This window comes from Peromyscus leucopus, chromosome 23 (assembly GCF_004664715.2).
Source record: "Peromyscus leucopus breed LL Stock chromosome 23, UCI_PerLeu_2.1, whole genome shotgun sequence".
Classification (NCBI taxonomy): domain Eukaryota; kingdom Metazoa; phylum Chordata; class Mammalia; order Rodentia; family Cricetidae; genus Peromyscus; species Peromyscus leucopus.
The window spans coordinates 27838565-27858977 of record NC_051082.1 but is presented as its reverse complement, the minus strand read 5'-3'; the positions used below and the strand labels follow the sequence as shown (position 1 = coordinate 27858977).

General features: G+C 46.9%; 1 protein-coding gene across 1 annotated transcript in view; it reads left to right on the top strand.

The window, feature by feature from the left end:
- The window catches only part of Cux1 (cut like homeobox 1), a 305159-nt gene that overhangs the window by 149589 nt on the left and 135157 nt on the right, over window positions 1-20413 (top strand). Inside the window, 1 exon segment of the mRNA XM_028894394.2 lies at window positions 10495-10542. Coding sequence (XP_028750227.1) covers window positions 10495-10542 — 48 coding nt within the window.

Below are 20413 nucleotides of genomic sequence, written 5' to 3'. Positions count from 1 at the left end.
TACAAGTAGATGTTTAGATATGACCATCTATTTTGAAAGTGGCCCAAAAGAAGTCTGGAGAAGTTGTTCCTTTGGTGAAGTGCTTTCTGGGCAAGCACAAGGACCTTGGTTTGATGTCCATACCCACATTTAAAAAAAAACAAAAAACAGGTTTGGAGGTGTCCACTTACAGTGCCAGCACTGAAGAGATGAAAGCGGTGGGTCCTTGGGGCTCACTGAGCAGCCAGCCAGCCTAACTGGTAAACTCCAGGCCAGTAAGAGACCCTGTCTCAAAAAACAAGGTAGACGGCACCTCAGTAATGACAACTGACCTCCCACACACCACCATGTACCTACACCTACAGCCACACAGTGTACACCTACAGCCACACAGTGTACACCTACAGCCACACAGTACATGAGCACACTGAAGGAAGAAAAGAACGAGCGCGCTCAAGAACACTGGAATCACCTGAAAGGTGAACGAGACTCCTTTGGAGAACTGGGCACAGGGATCTGAGGTTGCTTCCTTTTCTTTCCCATCCCGACTCTGTCTACCAAGCTGTCTGCGGCGTGTGCCTACTCTAGGACCCAAGGATTTGGGAGCTGGGCAGACAAGCCAGTGTTTGCACACCCTCCCAAGTGGGGTGCTAGGCCACAGATGCTTTTAAACATCGGACTTCTTGTCTGTATTGCATGCAGGTCCTCAGAGCGGAAACGTGGTCTTGAGCTTCCAACAGCCTTTAGTTCTCAGCATTTTGTTTTCTTTAAACTGAGAGCAATAGGGATAGGATGTGGCTCAGATGGTAGAGTGAGTTCCTAACATGTATAATGCACCACGTTCTATAATCAGGCACGGTGGTGCACATCTGTAATCTCAACATTCATCAGGGGGAAACAGCAGGATCAGAAGTTCCAGGTCATCTTCAGCGATGTAGTGTGTTTGAGGCCAGCGTGAGTCATATCAAGATGCTGTCTTTGAGGAGGAGGGAGGGAAAGATCTATGGATGTTGACCATGTTAGAGATGAATACAGAAGTTTATAACAGCATTGGAGTAAGGATATTAGAGCTTCTAAAAACTCTGCTTTTGAGAAAATGTGCTAAAATGGCTAAATAGCAAGTAGTTTTAACCTAATGGACTTGCTACAGGGTCTTGAGGAAGCCAGGATTCTCTAGACACTGCCTAAACAAACCCTTGGGTTCTGCAATAGGCCAAGGAGCCGCCATGCATCCACCAGTCATTCTGTCACATCGTGACCCATGCCCATCTGGAACCACCCCTTTCTCCTTGATTTGTTTCTGTTCCGATCTGGCACTCTGAGGTGGACACAAATGACCCTGGCTCTTCAGCCAGAGATCCTGGCAGAGCTGCGGTTGCTTGGGAACTCACCGTGTCTCGGTCCTCTATGTCCCTCACTGACTGGCTTTCCCCACTTACCCCCTGGAGCCTCACACCTGATCTCCACACCTTCTCCAGTCTCTGGCTCTAGGTAGCTGGCCCTCGCGTCACCCAATGTTATTGGGACAGTGCTAAAGTCACATCCATTACATTTGAGACTTTCCACCAAGACACAGAATGCTTTAAATGGAGCAAAGAAATTTAAATGGGAAGAAATTATAGCATGAGTGAGTTTCTCCTTTTCAAGATAATCTTATTTAATAACCAAAACCTTGCAAAGATGTACATTTTATCCCGAGACAAAGGCAGTGTGGCAGGGTCTGCATCGTGGTAATTACATGTTTGGGGTTTCATTCTTTCTTTAAAGTAGGTTTCTATTATTTCAGTTTAGGAAAAAGACTCTTCATCTGTTCCATTGCTGGGTGGCCCATCCACTGTGAAAATAGGTCAAGAACTGTAATCTAACTCGACTGCTGATAAATAATTAAAGCTAATGGAATTTTCGCAAATCTGTGAACTAAATTCTCTGAGATACTGCCAGGCCATATTGGATGCTGTTGTAGAGGGAGATTTTTTATTTAACACCCTAGTTTAAATGCCATTGAAAACCACTCCTCCACCTTACAGAGACTAGAAAGGGTATGTGCTCATCCATAAAAGCTGCCTTTGAAAGCTTGAAGCCCATCAATAGCCACGCCATTCATCTTCAGATGATGAAATGAGAAGTGAAGGTTCCTGCATCCTGGGACAAAGGGAAACTTCACTTTTCACCAAACTCTGTGGAAGTTGAACTCTGCAATCGAAGTGTCATAGAGACTATCTTATTTTAAGAACCTCACACCTGGAGGCTGAGGAGATGGTTCATTTGGAAAGTGCATGTCATGCATGCATGGGGACCTGAGGTGATCCCCAGAACTCAGGTAAAGTTGGCTGTGGTGGCACATGTCTGCAGGTCCAGAGCTGAGGAGGCATACATATGAGGGTCCTGGAGTTTGCTGGCAGCCAGTCTAGCTGAATCAACAAGCTCCACGTTCAGCAAGAGGCCCTGCCGCAAAAGATAAGGTGGAGAGTGATTGAGGAAGACACTCAACGTCGGCCTCTGGCCTCCACACTCACAAGCTTCACCCCTGATCTGGGTTCTTGCCTATGTCGATAAAGGGAATCACGGGTGTCATAAACGACACCAGGAATAAGTACTTGGAGCCAACTCCCCTTCACAGGGAACTATGATGCTCTGCATCTTCATGGGCTGGGCAAATGTTCGTGGAGGTTGTTGTGAGGACTGACGACTTTGCTTCTAAGACAGCAGGTTGCTCATTATTGTTTAGTGTCCGGGCCTGGGACCTCAGCACTCAGGTAGAGGGAAGCAGGGGGATCAGGAGCTACATAGTAAGGTCCTGTCGTCTGTCTGTCTGTCTGACACACACACACACGCATGCGCACCCCAAGAAGGAAAAACTGAGGGGGTGTGGGGGCACTTCATTGTTACTTTTTAGGAAGGGAGGATTGACTTGCTGTTACTTTTTCAAGAAGCTGTACTTTGGTTAGAGGGCTGTACTAACTTTGTATGTACTCTGCTTTCTTGTACTTACAAATACTGAATTCAGATTTTATGAATCTGTACATAGAAATGTCTAGATTTCAAAAGAAATCATTCTGTTTAAATTGCCCCTACCTAGCATCTGGATGTTCTGTAATCTGAGTTTTTTGGGTTCTTTCTCCTTCCTTCCTTCCTTCCTTCCTTCCTTCCTTCCTTCCTTCCTTCCTTCCTTCCTTCCTTCCTTCCTTCCTTCCTTCCTCCGTCCCTGCCTCCCTCCCTGCCTCCCTCCCTCCCTTCCTTTCTTTCTCTTTCTCTTTTTCTTTCCACAGTTTTCTGTATCTCAGGCTGGTTTGGAGCTCCCTACAAACGCCTGATCCTCTTGCCTCCACCTCACAACTGCTAGGTTTCCAGCCTTACACATCACACCTGTCTTGTGTGGTGTTGGTGATGAACATAGGGCTTCATGCATGCTAGACAGGCAGTCTGCTGGCTGACACCATCCCTGGCCGTGCTTTCTGTGTTTTTAAAGAGCTGTAGAGTCGATGGGGGCACTGTCCACGGTGACAAGTCCTAGAGCCCCACGCCTTCCTTCTTTTCTAGAAAGGTACTCCAGCAGTTCCTTCTAGACAACCCCTGTGCAGTGTGACTCAAATCAGATGGCACTGGGGACACATCAGGGACTTAGAACAGCTGCCAGAAGGACAGAGGAACGAGCCAGGAGAGGCCAGCCCTACACCGTCAGCCACTTTCAGAGGACAGGAGGGTCCTGTGGTGGAAGAAGCTTCAGCCATTTCCACCTCCTCTTCTCGGGTTACATTGTCCTCCTAGAGCTGGGCCTCTGGGGAGCCATAGATGTGACGTCTCACTAAAGCAGAGACTCCTAGTAAAGAAACGGCTGCGATTCCTTTCCTCTCCCCCGCCCTCTCCCCCTTCCTTTCTCTTTTAAAGACAGGCTTTCCTGTAGCCCAAGCGGGTCTTAAGTACATCCTATTTAGGATGGCCCTACTCTGGTCCTCCCGCCTCCGCTTCCCGAGGGCTGGGTTTGCAGATGTGTGTCACCCCTGAACCCTGGAAAGCACACCCTGAGCTTTGTGCACATTAGGCAAGCATTGTATGAAATGAGCTGCATCCCCAGCCAGTCAATCAGACTTTTCCTTTTTTATTTGCAAGTTTTTATTTTGAGATACAGTTTCACCATGTACACTAGGCTGACCTCAAGCTTTTGACTCTCAACCCTCTTGCCTCAGCTCCCCTAGTCCTGGGAAACAGGCATGTAATGTAAACAAACCTTTGTAGTTGTAAACCACCATGCCCCGTTTAAGTGAAATGCTCACCAGCGATTAGTAAGCAACAACGTATTGCCCCTCTTCACCAGAGAGGTTTCCACCAAATCTCAGCACTTGCCCAGCTCACTGGAAAGTCTCCAGCTCCCTTGTGATAGGCAGGGCAGGTGGTCTTAGTGTTGGGTCACATGACTCTGACATTCCCAGGTGAGCTTGCAGCTGGCCATTTCCAGTGAGTAGTTCAAAGGCCGTGGCTTTGAAGGGCAGCCCTGGCCCACTCTCCTAACTTTGTCTGCCAGTTCTGCGATTGCTCAGCAGAAGGCCTAATGTCTCGGAGAGATAGAATCGATCTGGTTCAGATACTCACAAGACAAAGTGAGGGGCACCACCCCTAAGATTCATTGCGCCTCTTACATCCATCACTGTTTCTCTCCTCCTGTTCTCACCCCTCATTTCTCCCCGTACATCAAGCCACGAACACTTTCGTATGTATCTTGGAAGCAGGGCCCTTCCCTTTTTTTAAAATACAAAATATCATGATAGTCTCTAAAATAGGAGCTACTATATAGTTTTGTTTTGTTTTTTTAAACCAACGACTTGGAGCCGATTATTTGTACTTTATTTCATTTTGGAGTGAATATATGTCATCTATAGTACTTAGATTTTTATGTGTTTTATCCATTTCAGAATCAAGGTGACTATGATAATGACCACTCAGATATAAAAGGACTTGTTTCTCTTCCTGCAGTTCAGAACAAGGGCGTGTCTTGCATTCGGTGATGTCAGTTTTCCTAGAGCATGCTGTATAAAAATGGGCTTTGGGGGCTGGAGAGACGACAGCACTTAAAAGCAGTGGCTGCTCTTCCAGAGGACCTGGGTTCAAGTCCTAGCTCCCACATGGCAGCTCACAATTGTGTGTAACTTCAGTTTCAGGGTATCTGATGCCCTCTTCTGGCTTCCTTAGGTACCAGGCACACATGTGCACAGACAACCTGCAGGCAAAAACACCCCCACCCACAAATAATAAAAATACAAATGTCAAATGTGCTCTGAACACATACATAGGACATTTTCCTTTTTAAAAAACGTATGTGTTTAGTGTGGGGTGGTCAGAGAACTTGCAGGACTTAGTTCTGTCCCTCCATCACACAGATTCTGGAGTTGAACTCAGGTCACCAGGCTTGGCAGCAAGCTCTTTTACCTGCCAAGCCATCTCCTGGCTCTGGAAGACCTTTTCAGTCAGAATTTCCTCTATGGGGTGTGTGTGTGGGGGGGGGGGGTATCCATTCATGTGGACCTCAGGCGTCCTTCCTCAGGAGCTATCCACCTTGTTTTTTGATACCAGGTCTCTTTCCTGGCCCAGAGGTCTCCAAGTAGGCTAGGCTGGCTGGCCAACAATCCCCAGGAATCTACCTGCTTGTGTCTCCCCAGTGTTGGGACCACCGGCCACACACCATGCCTGGTTAAGAAGTTTCTTGCTTTGACGTTTGGATAATGAAAGCAAAGGGAAGGCTTCACAAAGTCACAAGGAAATGATGTTTTCCAGCCCTGTGTGGCCATGTAACATGTCACCTCACCCTGAACATTTCTAAGGGTCCTTTGTGCAAACCAGTTTTTCATTTTTACCGGGGTTAAGTCCCACCCCAGCTTTTCAACACCTGGACATGGGCAGAAAATCTGAGCTGAAATTAAGGAGCAAAGAAAGGTGAGCCCCTACCCTGAGTAAGGTAAATCTGGATCTAAAGGTGGCACATAAGCAGGAGAGATGTCACGAGAGATCAGCAACCCCGGACCCCAAGGAGGGGACAAAGCCTTCCAGTGACCACTTTTGGGCCTCAGTACCACAAGGGTCTTTATGCGTTTATGGAGCCCACACACGGCTCTTCAATGCAGGGCTGAGATCGTAGTTTGGCCATTCTTTGTGTTTTGTCTCTCTTCCTTTCAAGCCAAAGTGACTGTCTCTACCAACTTTTTTTTTTTAAGATTTTTTTTTTTTTGTTATTATTTTGTATGTGAGTGTTTTGTCTGCAAGTATATATGTGTACCACATGCATGCCTGATGCCTGCAGAGACCAGAAAAAGGCTTCAGATCTCCTGGGACTAGAGTTACAGATGGTTGTGAGTCACCATGTGGATGCTGGGAATCAAACCCAGGTCATCTGTAAGAGCAACATGTACTCTTAACTGCAGAGTCAGTTCTCCAGCCCAGAATAGTGAAAATTGTTTCTACATCGAAATTTCTCTGGTAATGTCGTCACCTTTTTTGCTATATACTCAGGAGAGAGGGCCCAAACAAATCATGTTGGCTCTTTCCAACAGACATCTGATAGTAATCTCTTCAAGGGCATTAGTTTCTCCTAATTTAAAAATGTATTTACTGTATGTATATGTATACATATTTGTTGTGATTATAGGTGGTCAAGTGTGTAGAGGTCAGAGGTCAGCCTCTTGTCATTCCTCAGGAACTTTCCATCTTGCTTTTTGAGACAAGGTCTCTAATTAGCACGTGGGGCTCAGTGAGTCAGCTTGACTGGCTAGCCCTGTGCCCAGCTTTTTACCAGGGGGCTAAGGATCAAACTCAGGTCCTCATGATTGCAGGACAAGCAGGTAAGTGACAGTACCATCTCCCCATACACAGGAGCATTGGCTTCTATGGTGAAAACCTGGTTTGCTTTTTCTTCAGTGAGTGGTCCAAGATAGAACAAAATTGATAACGCTGAAGAACCCATAACTCAATTAAGTGTTCAACTCTGTTGTTAGAACTTTTAAACAGGTGTCAGTTACCAGGTTGTCACTCATTCTAGTGTGGTTTCAGTCAGCCTGAACCCCACCTTCCTTCGGTTGGCAATTGTCAGGACCCGAGACCAGAAGCATCAGAGACTGTGGTGTCAGTGGCCGTCTAGAATACAAAGGGCACCATGCTCTAAAACAAGGATAAAATCATTTCCTGTCCATGCTAACCGATGGTGGCAGAGTCCCGTGGGCCAGAACTGAGCAGCTTTGAGTCTCTCTCCTTAGTTTAGTAACAAACCAGATAATATTTGCAGGCGGCAGATTGAGATAAGGCATTTCTCAAACTGCCAAGAAATAAAATTAGAACGGGTGACTTTTAGCTGGTGGCTTGAAGTGCATCTGTGTCAGTTTGTGTGTGGCATGTGAATATATAGTCATTTCTTCTTCCCGTCAGCCATTGGGAGGGGCAGGGGGTGCACATGCACCTGTGGGCAGACAGATGCACATCTGGCTTCAGTATCAAAAAGGCTGCTTTAGGGACTGGGATTGTGGCCCAATTGGCAAAGCCCTGGATTCTATCCCCAGACCACACCAGCTAGGCATGGTGGCACATGTCTATATTCTCAGCATTCGGGAGGTAGAGGCAGGAGGGTCGAGGAGTTCAAGGTCATCTTCAACTACATTAAGTTCAAGACCAGTAAAATCCCGTTTCAAAAAGCCCCAAATAGTTCAAATGGGGGAGCGGCAAGCCTGTCATGAAAGGCGTAGCTCTCTGGCCTTCCTGGAGCCCTGCTGTAGGCTGCAGAGATAGTTCTGTTACCTCCTTGCTTCCTACAGTTGGTTTGCTCTTGAGGCCAGCCTTGTACCAAGAGGGAGGCTTGGGCAGCCCAGGGGCTGCCTGGACTTGGGCCACACTGACCCACGAAGCACCCTACTGTCTTGTCTCTGCTGCGGTCCCCATTTCTGGGCCCTTCAGTTCTGTCATCGTGTGACCTCCCCCGGCACCTCTCTCAGTCCTCTGAGTGGGGCTTTATAAGAGAGGAGCTGACTGGTAAGCTCAGGCTGCCCTTGAGCTTGTGATCCTCCTGAGTCACCACACCTGGCACTCATAAGCCATCTGAGTGACACACGTGTCCATCAGTACCGTGTTACTCTTTTGGTGGCTACTGCCATCATGCCATCCCACACTTGTGGTGATTTAATCCTTTATACAATCTCAGCTTAGTGAGAGAAGAGGAGGCGGGGGGGGGGGGCGGCGGGGGGGGGGGGGGGGGGACTGAGTTCAGTTCAGATCCTAACTCGTCCGGTTCCATGACCTTAGACAAATTGCCTTCCTTCCTAAGCTGTGGACATCCTTCTGTTCAGTGTTCCAGGGCATAGTGTGGATGGGATCACTGGGCAAAGGTGAAGGACTGTGGTGTCCAGCACAGAGTGGACATCCAGTTAGCACTCTCAGGCCTGGCCCCGTTCCTCCCTGTCCTTTCCCCTGGTGCTTGAACCAAACGGTCTACACATTTGCTGTGGCCGCTTCCAAACCTACTCCAGCTGCTCTCTGGTCCCTGGAGCCTCCCAGCTGCTAGAGCTACTCTTTCCTTGGCCCTTAGCTCGGCAGCTGTCTGTAGAAGCAACAGCCTTCTCTTGGAGCTCCCTGTGCTTAGCTCTGCGTCCTCTTGGCTCTCTTAGAGTTCTTGAAGTCTCTTAGCCTCTCCTACTGACCCTCCCTCACAAGAGAGTACCCGTTTGTAAATGCATCTCTTGTCCTGAGCTGCCCATGGTAGAGGTGGTCAACCACCTGTAGCAAAGGGTGTGCCACAGTGTACTAAGACTTAATAGTAAAGTGATTGTAGACTATCACACACACACACACACACACACACACACACACACACACACACACACACACGGTGGAGGTGGGGGGTGGGGAGAGACTGTTCGTTCTTAGATAGCTCAGGCTAACCTTGAACTTCTGAGATTCCCACCTTTACTTACCAAGTCCTGAAATTATAAGTGTGCTCCACTACATCCAATCCTTATTAATAATTTTGTGAAAAGTAAAGCCTGGGACTGGAGAGGTGACTCAGTGGTTAAAAGTGCTTGCTGCTCCTGCAGAGGACCAGGTTTCTGTTCACAGGTGGCTCACAGCTACCGGGAACTCTAGTTCCAAGAGATCCAGCACCCTCTTCTGGCCTCTGTGGGCACCGCATGCAGGTGCAAAGACATATGCAAAATGATAAATGAGTAAAATTAATTCTTTGTAGAAATAGGGCTGTATAATTCCAGCACTTGGGAGATGGAGGTTGAAGATTATCCTGAGCTACATAATAAGTTCCTGGCCGGCCTGGGTTACATGAGACCTTGTCTCAAAAAAACAAAAACAAAAACAAAACTCGAGAAACACAAATCTTTCTCCTGTCATCCTTTGTTTTTAATCCTTCTTTGCCCTTCACTGCTAGATTTTTACCCTGTCTTTCTGGAGTGGGTGGTGGGCTGAAGAGAATAGTGTTTTATTCCCTGTTGCTGCCATCTGCAATAACCACAGGGATACATCATTCGACACTGCTGGAGGGTGGGAGTCCAGAACAGGATTTACGAGGTGGACATGGAGGTGCCAGCAGAAGCTGCATTCCTTCCAGAAGCTTTGGGGAGGTCTGGTTCCAGCCTGAGCCAGCTCTGCCAGGCTATACTTGTCTTCTGGCCGGGACCCCACGTCTTCCTGTCTTCCCAGTCTCGGCTTCTGTGTCTGCGTCCCCTCCTGACTCCCTCTTGGAAGGCTCCTGTGTTTCTCTGGGGCACTCCAGTGACCTTAGTCCCACCCAGACGGTCCAGGATTCTCTCCCTGACTCACGATTATTCACATAATCACAGCTGCAATGCCACTTCACTGTGTCCACTCGTGGATCCACGGGTCTCAGGATATCTTTGGGGGCCAGTGGTCTCCACAGGTGGCAGTGTTTGCGTCAAGAAAAGCCTGTGAACGCATCCCGTTGCTTCTTGTCATTGAACTTAGTGTAGAAATGCAGGGACGGTCCATTGGAGGAGCCAAGAAGTAAAAAGGTGGCACATGTGTGAATGTAGCCCTTGGGAAACTGTGGCTAAGGGAGGGGGCTCAGTGGGTAAAGTGTCTTGCCGTGTGAGCACGAGGACCCCAGTTCGATCCCCAGCACCCACATAAATGCTGGATGTGTAGGGCCATGTGCTTATAATCCTAATGTTGGAAGGCAGAGACAGGTCTGAGGCCTCGCTGGCCAGACAGCCGAGCTGAATCAGCTCCAGGCCAGTGAGAGACCCTGCCTCAAAGTAAGCAGAGAACAAGTGAGGCAGACAGTCAGCTCCTAGCCTCCAGGAGGACACATGCACACATTTGCATGAACATGTACATATACCACACACACATGTGCATGTTAGAAGGGTTACACTCTTTTGTTCCATTTTGTCTTAGGACAGGCTCTTGCTTTGTGATTTTCTGTGGTGATAATCTGCACAGAGCCTTCTGGAATCCTAACCCATGTTCTTCTTCTCTTTCCTCCAATGGCTGTTTCCTGACCTCCTCTCCACCCAGGATTTGCGCAAGCAGGTAGCACCACTGCTCAAGAGCTTCCAAGGGGAGGTAAGTAAGCCTCTGTGTTCTCTGTATACTCAAGCACCTTTTATTTTCATGTTAGTTATTTTCCTTATTCCTGTGACAAAATGCCAGACAAAAGCCACTTAAGGAAGGAACGTTGACTGGCTCACAGTGTGAGGGTGGGATGGGCTGGCGACCGTAGCCTAAGGCAGCTTGCTTGCATCCTCGCTTAGGAAGCAGAGATGGATGCTGATGGGAAAGGGAGCCTCGGCTCCTTTGGATTCAGGCGGGGTGAGAAGCTGTGGAAGTGGGACTGACTGTCCCTGAGTCTTGAAACCCTGGGGCACAGTCTCCTGCTTCCTGAACACCCTCCACCTCCCCGATGTCACAAGGGACGCCTCCCTGTCCCCACAGACAGGCTGTTAAAGTGAAAGGAGGTCAGAAATACCTTTAGAAGAAGCCAATAGTAACTGTTGTCTTTGATTGAAAAGTTTGAAATTTTATAATCATAACGATTACATGTAATTATTATGGCAAAGTCATCAAATTTAACTCATGTTGAAATTAGATTGATTGATTGCTCTACTTAATTTTCTGTTTCACAAGCCCAGACAATTAATTGGGAGCGGGAGTTAACCTCAGCGTTCAATCCAACTTGAAGCATGTCTACTCCAACAGTAATTTAAACAGTCCTTCACAGCCAGGCCTGGTGGAGCACTCTTATAATCCACCCAGCACTCAGGAGACTGAGACAGGAGGATTTTGTTCTAGATGTCAGCTACATACTGCATTTCCGTTCAGCCAATGCTGTATGGCAAGACCTTGTCTAAATACAAACAAACATCACACCTGGGACATACAGAGGTCAGATCCCCCGGAGCTGGGGTGAGACATGGTTGTGAGCCACCACGTGGGTGCTGGGAACAGAACTCTGGTCCTCTACAAGAGCAACAAATGCTCTTAACTGACCTGAGCCTTCTCTACAGCCCTTTCATCCTTTTAATCTGCTGAAGCTGTGATATATTTCTCCACTTCCATTCTTTACATTGTCTTAATCTTTTTTTTTTTTTAGTAGTAAAATGGTTTATCAGCTGTGTGAGTTGTTTTTTAAAGAACTAGCCTTGAATATCTTTCTTTGGGTGCTTTTTTGTTCATTTCTGTTTAGTTCTTTTATCTATTTTGAATACAATTAATCATGTTTATTATCCCTACGTGAACTAAACTGTTGTACTCTTTGGAAGCTGCTGCTTAGCTCAAGACTTCCACTCTTATTTGTCTTCTAATAAGACCTTGAACTTTTACCTGAGATTTTCCTCCAGGTTCCACACTAGTACTGCCTAGGCCAGTGGCTCCCTGGCCTTGTACCTTAGAGGCCACACCTTTCTCAGAGAGGACAAGGAGAGGAGAGAAAATTCTAGAAATGGCCTTTTCTCTAGCAGGGAGTGCACTACCTTAGCCAAGGGATGACAATCCTTATAGAGCACCAAGGATGCTGCCACCAAAGTCCTACCTGGGGACTTCCTGGGCTTCGTGCAAAGTATAGGCGGGAAGCCTGGGTGCCTCCAGAGCAGCCACAGCACCACGGAGTCTCATATGGACAGCACCGTCCCTGTTGCTCCATAGGTGGAGTCCCAACTTCCACGGTCTGTCTACCCTATGCCTCCCAAAAGCACAGGGCCACGTGCCATTGGAGCAGAATTGTACGCAAACACCTGGGAAATGTAAGAGGAAGTGGCCGAGGGTGTAGTGTCTCCCCAAACTCCTTCTGTGATGGAATACCAGTTTTTAGGCTCAATTTTGAGGGTCACTCACAAGTCGGTTTGGCAGTTATGCTAGGAGCGAAGTGCTATATGACACAGTGCACACACCTCCCCCAGGAGAAAGAGTTCTGTCGGTCATTCAGGGGATAGACAGAACACTCCATTGGAAAACAGAAAATGAACAACTCCTAACTTACCTTCAGCGGCTACTATAACCCTGTTGTCAGAATCAGACAAGAACAGGACAAGAAGGAAAGTCCAAGTCATTCTTACTTAGTTATAAATAGATGATTCAGGAGCCCCAAGAAAGGGAACTGGAAGAAGCCACGAGGCTTGGCATCTCCCTATGCTGTTTGATTCAACAGGAAGATTGCATTCATCTTACTTTATAACATGGCCAGATGAATGGGGAGCTGCCATTTCACTAATTATAAGAAGAGATTTTGATAAATGTCTATTCATGAGGACTGGGTAAGAGCAGCTCTTGCAAAGGACCTGGGTTTGGTACCCAGCACCCACATGGCAACTGGTAACCACCTGTACTCCAGGTCCAGGGGATCCAGAAGTCTCTTCTCCCTTCACAGGCACCAGGCATACGTGTGGTATACAGACATATTCTCAGGTGCACACATGCATGAATAAAGGAAATAATTTTAATTTTTTAAAAAATGATTAAACAAAAACTGCTAGCAAGATATAAATAGAAAGAACCTTTTTAACCTTGCAAAAAGCTGCCTGTGTACTCCAACAGCAGTCACCAAACCTATCTGTGTTAAAACCAATTTCTTTATGACCAAAAACTAGGAACAGGGCTCAGAGGTAGAGTACTTGACTAGGACCCCTCAACAAGGGGCAGATGGGCGGGGCTATGGCTCAGGGGCAGAGCTCTTTCATGGGATGTGTAACGCCCTGGATTTGATCCCCAGCACCAATAAGACAAATAGTAAATGAGTAAAGTAAAACTTAACTCTGAAAACAGACTCAAAAATTTGAAAATAATCACCAAGCCTAAGTTGTTGCCTAGTTGGAGTCCATGGCCAAAAGAATGCTGCACACACTGTTGCAGGCCTTACCACCCTGGACTCACAAGCGACAGCACGCAAATTTGTTTATAAGAGTTCGATGTGAGTCTCTCTACCTTTGTTTGTTTGCAGTATTTGTTTCAGAACAAAATAATCCTGTTTCTGATTACATAGCAAAAACTGCATGACTTTTGTTTGCTTGGTTTGTTTGTGACAGGGTCTCATGTAGCCCAGGTTAGCCTTCTTTACCATGTAACCATGGAAGACCCTGAAATCCTGGTCCCCTTTCCTCTACTTTCCAAGTGTTGTATGGAATCAAGGGACTCTTGCATACTAGGCGAGTACTCTCCTCACTGAGCTACATTCCAGGCCCCCTGATGGGTTTTAGTTTGCCAGGTGCTCCAGGAAAGCTACGGACTTCGACACACTGACAAGGAAGGCGAAATGGCAATCCCGTTCAGAGTGTCCACCATTGAAGTTCCAATGGAGGTCAGGTGGGGAAGAAGAAGGAATACCTTTCCCTGCCCATTGCAAGGTTCCTGGGTGACCCTGTAACAAAGACAGATGAGTAAGAGAAGGGTTACCCGCTCAGTGAAGTAAAGATCAGTGCTGACACAGGAGGGTGCCGAGTTCAAGGCCAGCCTGTGGAGCAGGGTGAATGGAGGGCCAGCCTCCACTACATAGTTTGTAGAGATGGTTTAAAAAAGCTGCATACATCTATTGTAATCCATGTTTTTATGTATTATATATGTTATATATTATAAATGTGTATTATTGTTGTTATTTTATACAGGATCACATGTGGCCCGTGTTAACTGGCTATAGAGCCTGTAATCCTAGCACTTGGGTGCTAGAAACAGGAGGATCAAAAGTTCAAGGCCATCCTTGGGTACATAGCAAATTTAGGTCCAGATTGGGCACATGGAACCCTGTCATAAAAACTAATTTTTTTAAGGATCAGAGACATCAGAGGTACCTACAAGTACCTTTATTGGGGGCCTGTAGAGAGAGAGCTCCAGGCACTTTGAGGACAGGACAGACTGACAAACTCTAGAGGCACAAGACACAGGGACACCTTCTCCTATGTGGCTATCTGCCCTGGCTCTGCACCAGGGACCTCTTTCTTATCCAGCCCAGCTACCCGCAAGCCCTGGGCCCTTCTACAGTAGTGGAAGGGACCACTGTGGTTAAGGTGGCAATGGGAATTTTAATGATCTTAGAGCAAAACCCCAAGGCCCCCGCAGCACAGGGTCCTCCTGAAGGTTGGCTGGGTGATGGCTCAATTAGAGGCGCGGAACTGTGCTGAGGCAAGTAGACCAGCTCTGTAATTGAAAGCACATTTTCCCCTCCGAAGCTGCAGCTGGGTTAGCTCTGCTCATGCAGAAAAGGATATAACCTTGCATAACATAGGAAATGAACGGTTGAGAGAGAAGCCAAATTCAATTTTAGTCAGATATGTTGAGGCCGAGCCCATGATCTATGGGAGCCGGGGCCTGAGCAGCTCGCATGTGGAAAGGCGCGCACTCAGCACTCTATTAATCACGGCCGCCCGCCTGGCGCTGCCGCCCCTGTGTACAGGGGGCCAATGCGCCCGCGCTCCTCCTCAGCGCTGGAGAGCAGCCAAGCACTCCAGAAGTTAACCTCTTAAAGACCCGGAGCTGCTTTCTGTTGAATAAATGTAATTTTGTGGTCAGAAATAAATGCTTGTGATGTAGCAGGGAGCTTTGAAAACAACAGCGAGCCAAAGCTATTACAAATTGCTCCGTGTTGGGGAAGTCAACAGCACACATCAAAATTCCGCATGTAAGGCAAATTGATTTCGGCCCAGAGCTCTGCAGCTATTCAATAAAAGTCCTATTAAACCATTGTGTGTAATGAACAATCCAGAGCAAATCTAATATTTTCAGAGGGTAATTATTTTTAACGTCCTCTCGGTAGCCATCACTAGATTTCTTGGATGTTTACAGTGGGTACCCAAGTGGGGTGTGCTCTACCCAGCTGTCATTTGGCCTCTGAGCTGGGAAACCCCTGTGCATCCGGCTCCCAGCTGCCTAGCAGGCACCTGGCAGTCTCCTTGTGCCTAGAGTTAAGTGAGGGCCAGCCTGCTCCTCCAGGAGGGTGTTCCTGGGCTCTGGTGTCTCCCAGAGCCAGGCACATAGAAGATGCCTGAGAAGTTTTGTTGAATCAACCTGAACTGGTGGAAACAGACAAAAGGGAGCTTGGAAAGCATGGATGAGGGCAGTGCAATATTGGTAGCGTTCACTTAGAACCTCAGGCAACAGAGGCCGGTGGCCTAAGGCAAGAAAGCCAGCACCCAGGGGACTCAACGGCAGACCTGGTACCGTGGGACATGTCTGTTCTACTTGGGTTTCTTGACCCTGTGGGAATCAGACTCTTTATTACCTAGTGACTCTTGACAGCTAAGCAAGACTCACCCCACCCCCACTCCTGTTCAGTTCATGGTGGATTTGAAACCAAGTCACAAGTTTTAATGTCAGTCTTTTGTGCATACTGTGGGTTCTCAAAGACAAGGTCTGCTCATTCTTTCTTTGATTCAGGGATATCTGTGTGCCAAGCCATACCTGAACTAGACCTAGATATGCAGTGGCAGAAAGAACCATGTAGATACTGTTCTCACAGGGTTCAATGGCGGTGTGATCTGTGGCCCATGTTACATAGTGCTTGGTGCTTAGTAGACCCTCACTAAATAAAGGATGCAAAGAAGAGGGATGGGTGGTTGTGGTTGGGTGAAGATAGATAGGTGGGTTAGTTAGATGGATTGGTGAGTGAAGTGGAGGATGTTCGTTGGAATGGGTAGATGGATTTTTATGAGTGAGAATGAATGTGTAGATGAATGGGATGGATGGATGGTTGTTGGTAAAGGTAGATGAAGGGCATGGATGGATGGATATGGAACAGAGTAGACGGACTGATGAATAGAATAGATGGATTTTGGTGAGTAGGATGGATGGATGGATGGATGGATAACTGAATGAATGGGTAGGTGGGTTGGAAGAGTTTATGGAAGAAGTGGTTGGATATCTGGATTGATGAATGGATGAAAGGGGGATGGATAGATGGATGATAAAGCAGATGGAGGTTGCTAGATGGATGGGGAAATGATATGATAGATTAATGGGAATTGATGGATGGGTAATTAACTGGTCGAATGGATTGAATGGGTTTATAGAGAAGGTTCATGAAATGGAATAGACAGATGAATAATTGAATGATTGGGATTGGCAAGGGTACATGGATCAAACAGAAAAAATGGTGTTGTAGTTTATTTTCTATTATTGTGATAACCAACTATGACCAAAGGAACCTGGGGAGGAAAGGATTTTGTCTTACAGCTTGCAAGTCTATCATAAAGGGAAGCCAGGATAGGGACTCAAAGGAAGGAACCTGTAGGCAGAAACCATAGAGAGTGCTGCTTACTGTCTTGCTCTCTGTGACTTTTTCAGCCTGAATTATAGAACCAGGGCCACCTGTCCAGTGATGGCATCACCCACAGTGGGTTGTGCCCTTCCATGTTAATCATCAATCAATAATATACCCCACAGTCTTGTGTGCAGGCCAGTCTTATAGAGATATTTTCTCAATTGAGGTTCTTTCTTTATAGATGATTCTAGCTTATGTCAAGTTGACAAATTTCTAACCAGCACAAGAATGATAGATAGATAGATAGATAGATAGATAGATAGATAGATAGATAGATAGATAGATGGATAGACAGACGGATGGGACAGATAGACAGAAAGATGGACACCTGCATGGATGGAAGTTAAATTAAAAACATCCCCTGTCAGTAAAAAGGCTTTATCTTCTGTCAGCTTCTGTATAAACCAAACTCATCAATATCAGGATAAGAGTACTAGGCCTAAAGTTAGAAAGTTTAAGGCCTGGTGCCCCTGACTTTGACCTTGACCAAATCAGCTGACTTCCCAATGCCTCTCTCACCTCAAAAGATGAGCAGGAGGGTACAATGGAATAGATTTGGATGAAAATTAGAAACAGTGTTTATAAACCTGGCATGGTGGCAGCCCATGATCCCAGCACCAAGAAGTCCAAGGGCATCCTCAGATACCTAGAGAGTTCCAGGATGGCCTGGGCTATAGCAAACCATGTTCAAGAAGGAAAGAGGACAGGGAGGAGAATAGGAAAAAAGGAAAGGAAAGGAAACATATTTGGGTATAAGAATCAACTAATACTATTTCCCGTACAAGCCTAAAATTCCTTGAGCTTAATTCAAATTTAATTAATTAATTAAAATTAATACTAGTCACATAGGTTTGCTCAACATGATCAAATGTCAGTGTCTATAGCATGCCCGATTCTCTACAGTTCTTTAGAAAAGCTATGTCTGCATGATCATTAGGTTTCCTAATGTTCCATTGACTCAATGCGGTGATTCCATGAATGAGACTGACACCAAGGATCACATGGCCAAAGGTCAGGGTCCCGGAGTGAACTTGAGCAGAGATCACTGAGAAACATGATAAGCCGCTAGGGGTGTGGCTCAGTGGTGGAGCCCCTGCCTAGAATCCCCCAGTGAGGGGCTGGGTGTGGCTCAGTGGTAGAGCACCTGCCTAGAATCCCCCAGTAAGGGGCTGGGGTGTGGCTCAGTAGTAGAGCACCTGCCTAGAGTCCCCCAGTGAGGGGCTGGGGTGTGGCTCAGTGTAGAGCACCTGCCTAGAATCCCCCAGTGAGGGGCTGGGGTGTGGCTCAGTGGTAGAGTCCCTGCCTAGAATCCCCCAGTGAGGGGCTGGGGTGTGGCTCAGTGGTAGAGCCCCTGCCTAGAATCCCCCAGTGAGGGGCTGGGGTGTGGCTCGGTGGTAGAGCACCTGCCTAGAATCCCCCAGTGAGGGGCTGGGGTGTGGCTCAGTGGTAGAGTCACCGGACTAGCATGTGTGAAGTCATGAGTTCAATCCCTTGCACTTCCAAAACTAAACCAGGTTTTCTGCCATTGGATGATCTCATTGTTCTTGTCAAACTAAGTAGCTCATCATGATTTAAGTATTCTTGTGGGCTCTGCTCACCCTTCATTGATGGTTTTCCTTACGCCAGTGCCACAGTCTTGGTTAACGCGGTTTGTGGTAATTAGTCAACTGGGAAGTATGAGTCTTCCAAGTTTTTCCAGTTTCAAGATTTTTTTTTTTTATTTTTTTTTTTAATTTGGTCTGGTTGAGGCCCTTACATTTCCACACAGATTTCAGCAATGTCATTTTCAGCAATGAAGCCAGCTGGGGGTTTGGAGTGCAGTGCGTTGAATCTGTACATCAGCTTTGTGGCTATTACCATTGTCACAGTGACAAGTCTTCAATTCAGCAAAGACCTCCATTTGATTTAGTGTCTTTTATAGTGTTTTATAGTTTTCAGAGTAAATTTCATACTTTTTAAAACATTCTTTGACAATTTCATATATGTTTACAATGTATTCTTTCTCCTCCTCCTGCTCCTCCTTCTTCTTCCTCGATATCATCTCACCATGTAGCTCTGCCTGGCCTGGAACTCAATGTACAGCTCACAGAGGTTTGCTTGCCTCTGCCTCCTAGTGCTGGGATTAAAGGCTGTTACAATTACAGCTTTTCAATGTCTCTTGATCATATCTGTCCCAAATCTGCTCCCTCCCACTCTTGCTCAGACTCTCAATACTTCCCTTTCCCTCTGTAATGTCCTCTCTTTTGGTTGTTAATACCCACTGAATCCAGTAAGTGCCATCTGAGTGTGTATGGGGCCCGCCAGCCAGTGGAGCATGGGCAACCTACCAATTAGCCCCGCCCCCAGAGAACAATTGCCCCTCCCCCAGAAGCCATCAGCTGCAATAGTGCTTCAGCTAGGGGCGGGGCGTTATGAGCTCCACCCCCATCCATGCTGGGATGTTGACTGGCTTGATGTTGTATGGTGACCATACCTGCTGTGAGCTCATAAGTAATATCCGGAAGAAAATGCCTCACAGTGCTCCTCCCCATCCTCTTGCTCTTACATTCTTTCTGACTCCTCTTCCCAGTGTTCCCTGAGCCTTAGAGGGTTCCTATGATTGTCTGACTTAGGGCTCAGCACTCAGCAGTCAGTATTCTCAGCACTTTAACCAGTTATGAACCTCTGCATTGACTGACCGCTGCCTACTGCAGAAAGAAGCTTTTCTGACCAGTCTAGAGCTGCACTCATCTCTGGCTATAAATATAAATATTTACAAGGCAATTTGACAAGACAGCAGTGGTAGGTAACCCATTAGGGTCTGTGACCTTCCAAGCCATGAGCTTTTGAACAGGTTTGCAATGCCAGGCATGAATTCCTTCCTGTGGAACGGGCCTCAATTCCAACGGAGAGCTGCCATGCCGTTACTACACCAGTCGGCACATCTTGTGTAGCACATTAGTATTGTAGCTTGCAGGGTGTATGAGTGGGCAAGTCCACTGATGACTTTTCTCCTCCAGCATCCTGCATAACCTCTTTTGATACTTTGATAGCCATCCAGCAGGGAGGAAGCACTGTGTCTTGCAACTAAAATTGGTGTGTCTTCATCAATAGGGTCGTGCTGTCTAGTTATGGTGGACAACTAAGAGCAGTGGTATATAGCCTGTGTTGTTTGGTGGGGCGGGGTCTCCCGACCAACAACTTATAGGGAGCTCTCTCATGTCTGGCATTAGCACTGTCTCTCCAGTCCCAGGAATTGTTGGGCTTTTTGTTTTGTTTTTGGTTTTTGAGATAGGGTCTCTCTGTGCAGCCCTGGCTGTCCTGGATCTTGCTCTGTAGACCAGGCTGGCCTCAGCCTCCCAAGTGCTGGGATTAAAGGTGTGCACCACCACTGCCTGGTTGGAATTGTTTTTCTTAATGTTACTTTCAGATGCTTACTAGTTAGTGTTATCAAGAGAGGTGACTTTGGTCTGTGCATGGTGCTGCACATCTGTAATCCTAGCCTCACTAGAGGGGGTAAAGGCAAGAGGACTGTGAGTTTGAGAGCAGACTAAGCTGAATAGTGAGATCTTATCTCAAAATTCCAGAAAAGGAGAGAAAAGGAAGATAGAGCTGATTTCCGTATATTGTTCTTACTTTGTGAAACCTTGCTGAACATTGTTTTATTTGTTTGTTTGAGATAGGGTCTCTTATGTCCTACAGGCCTCCAACTCA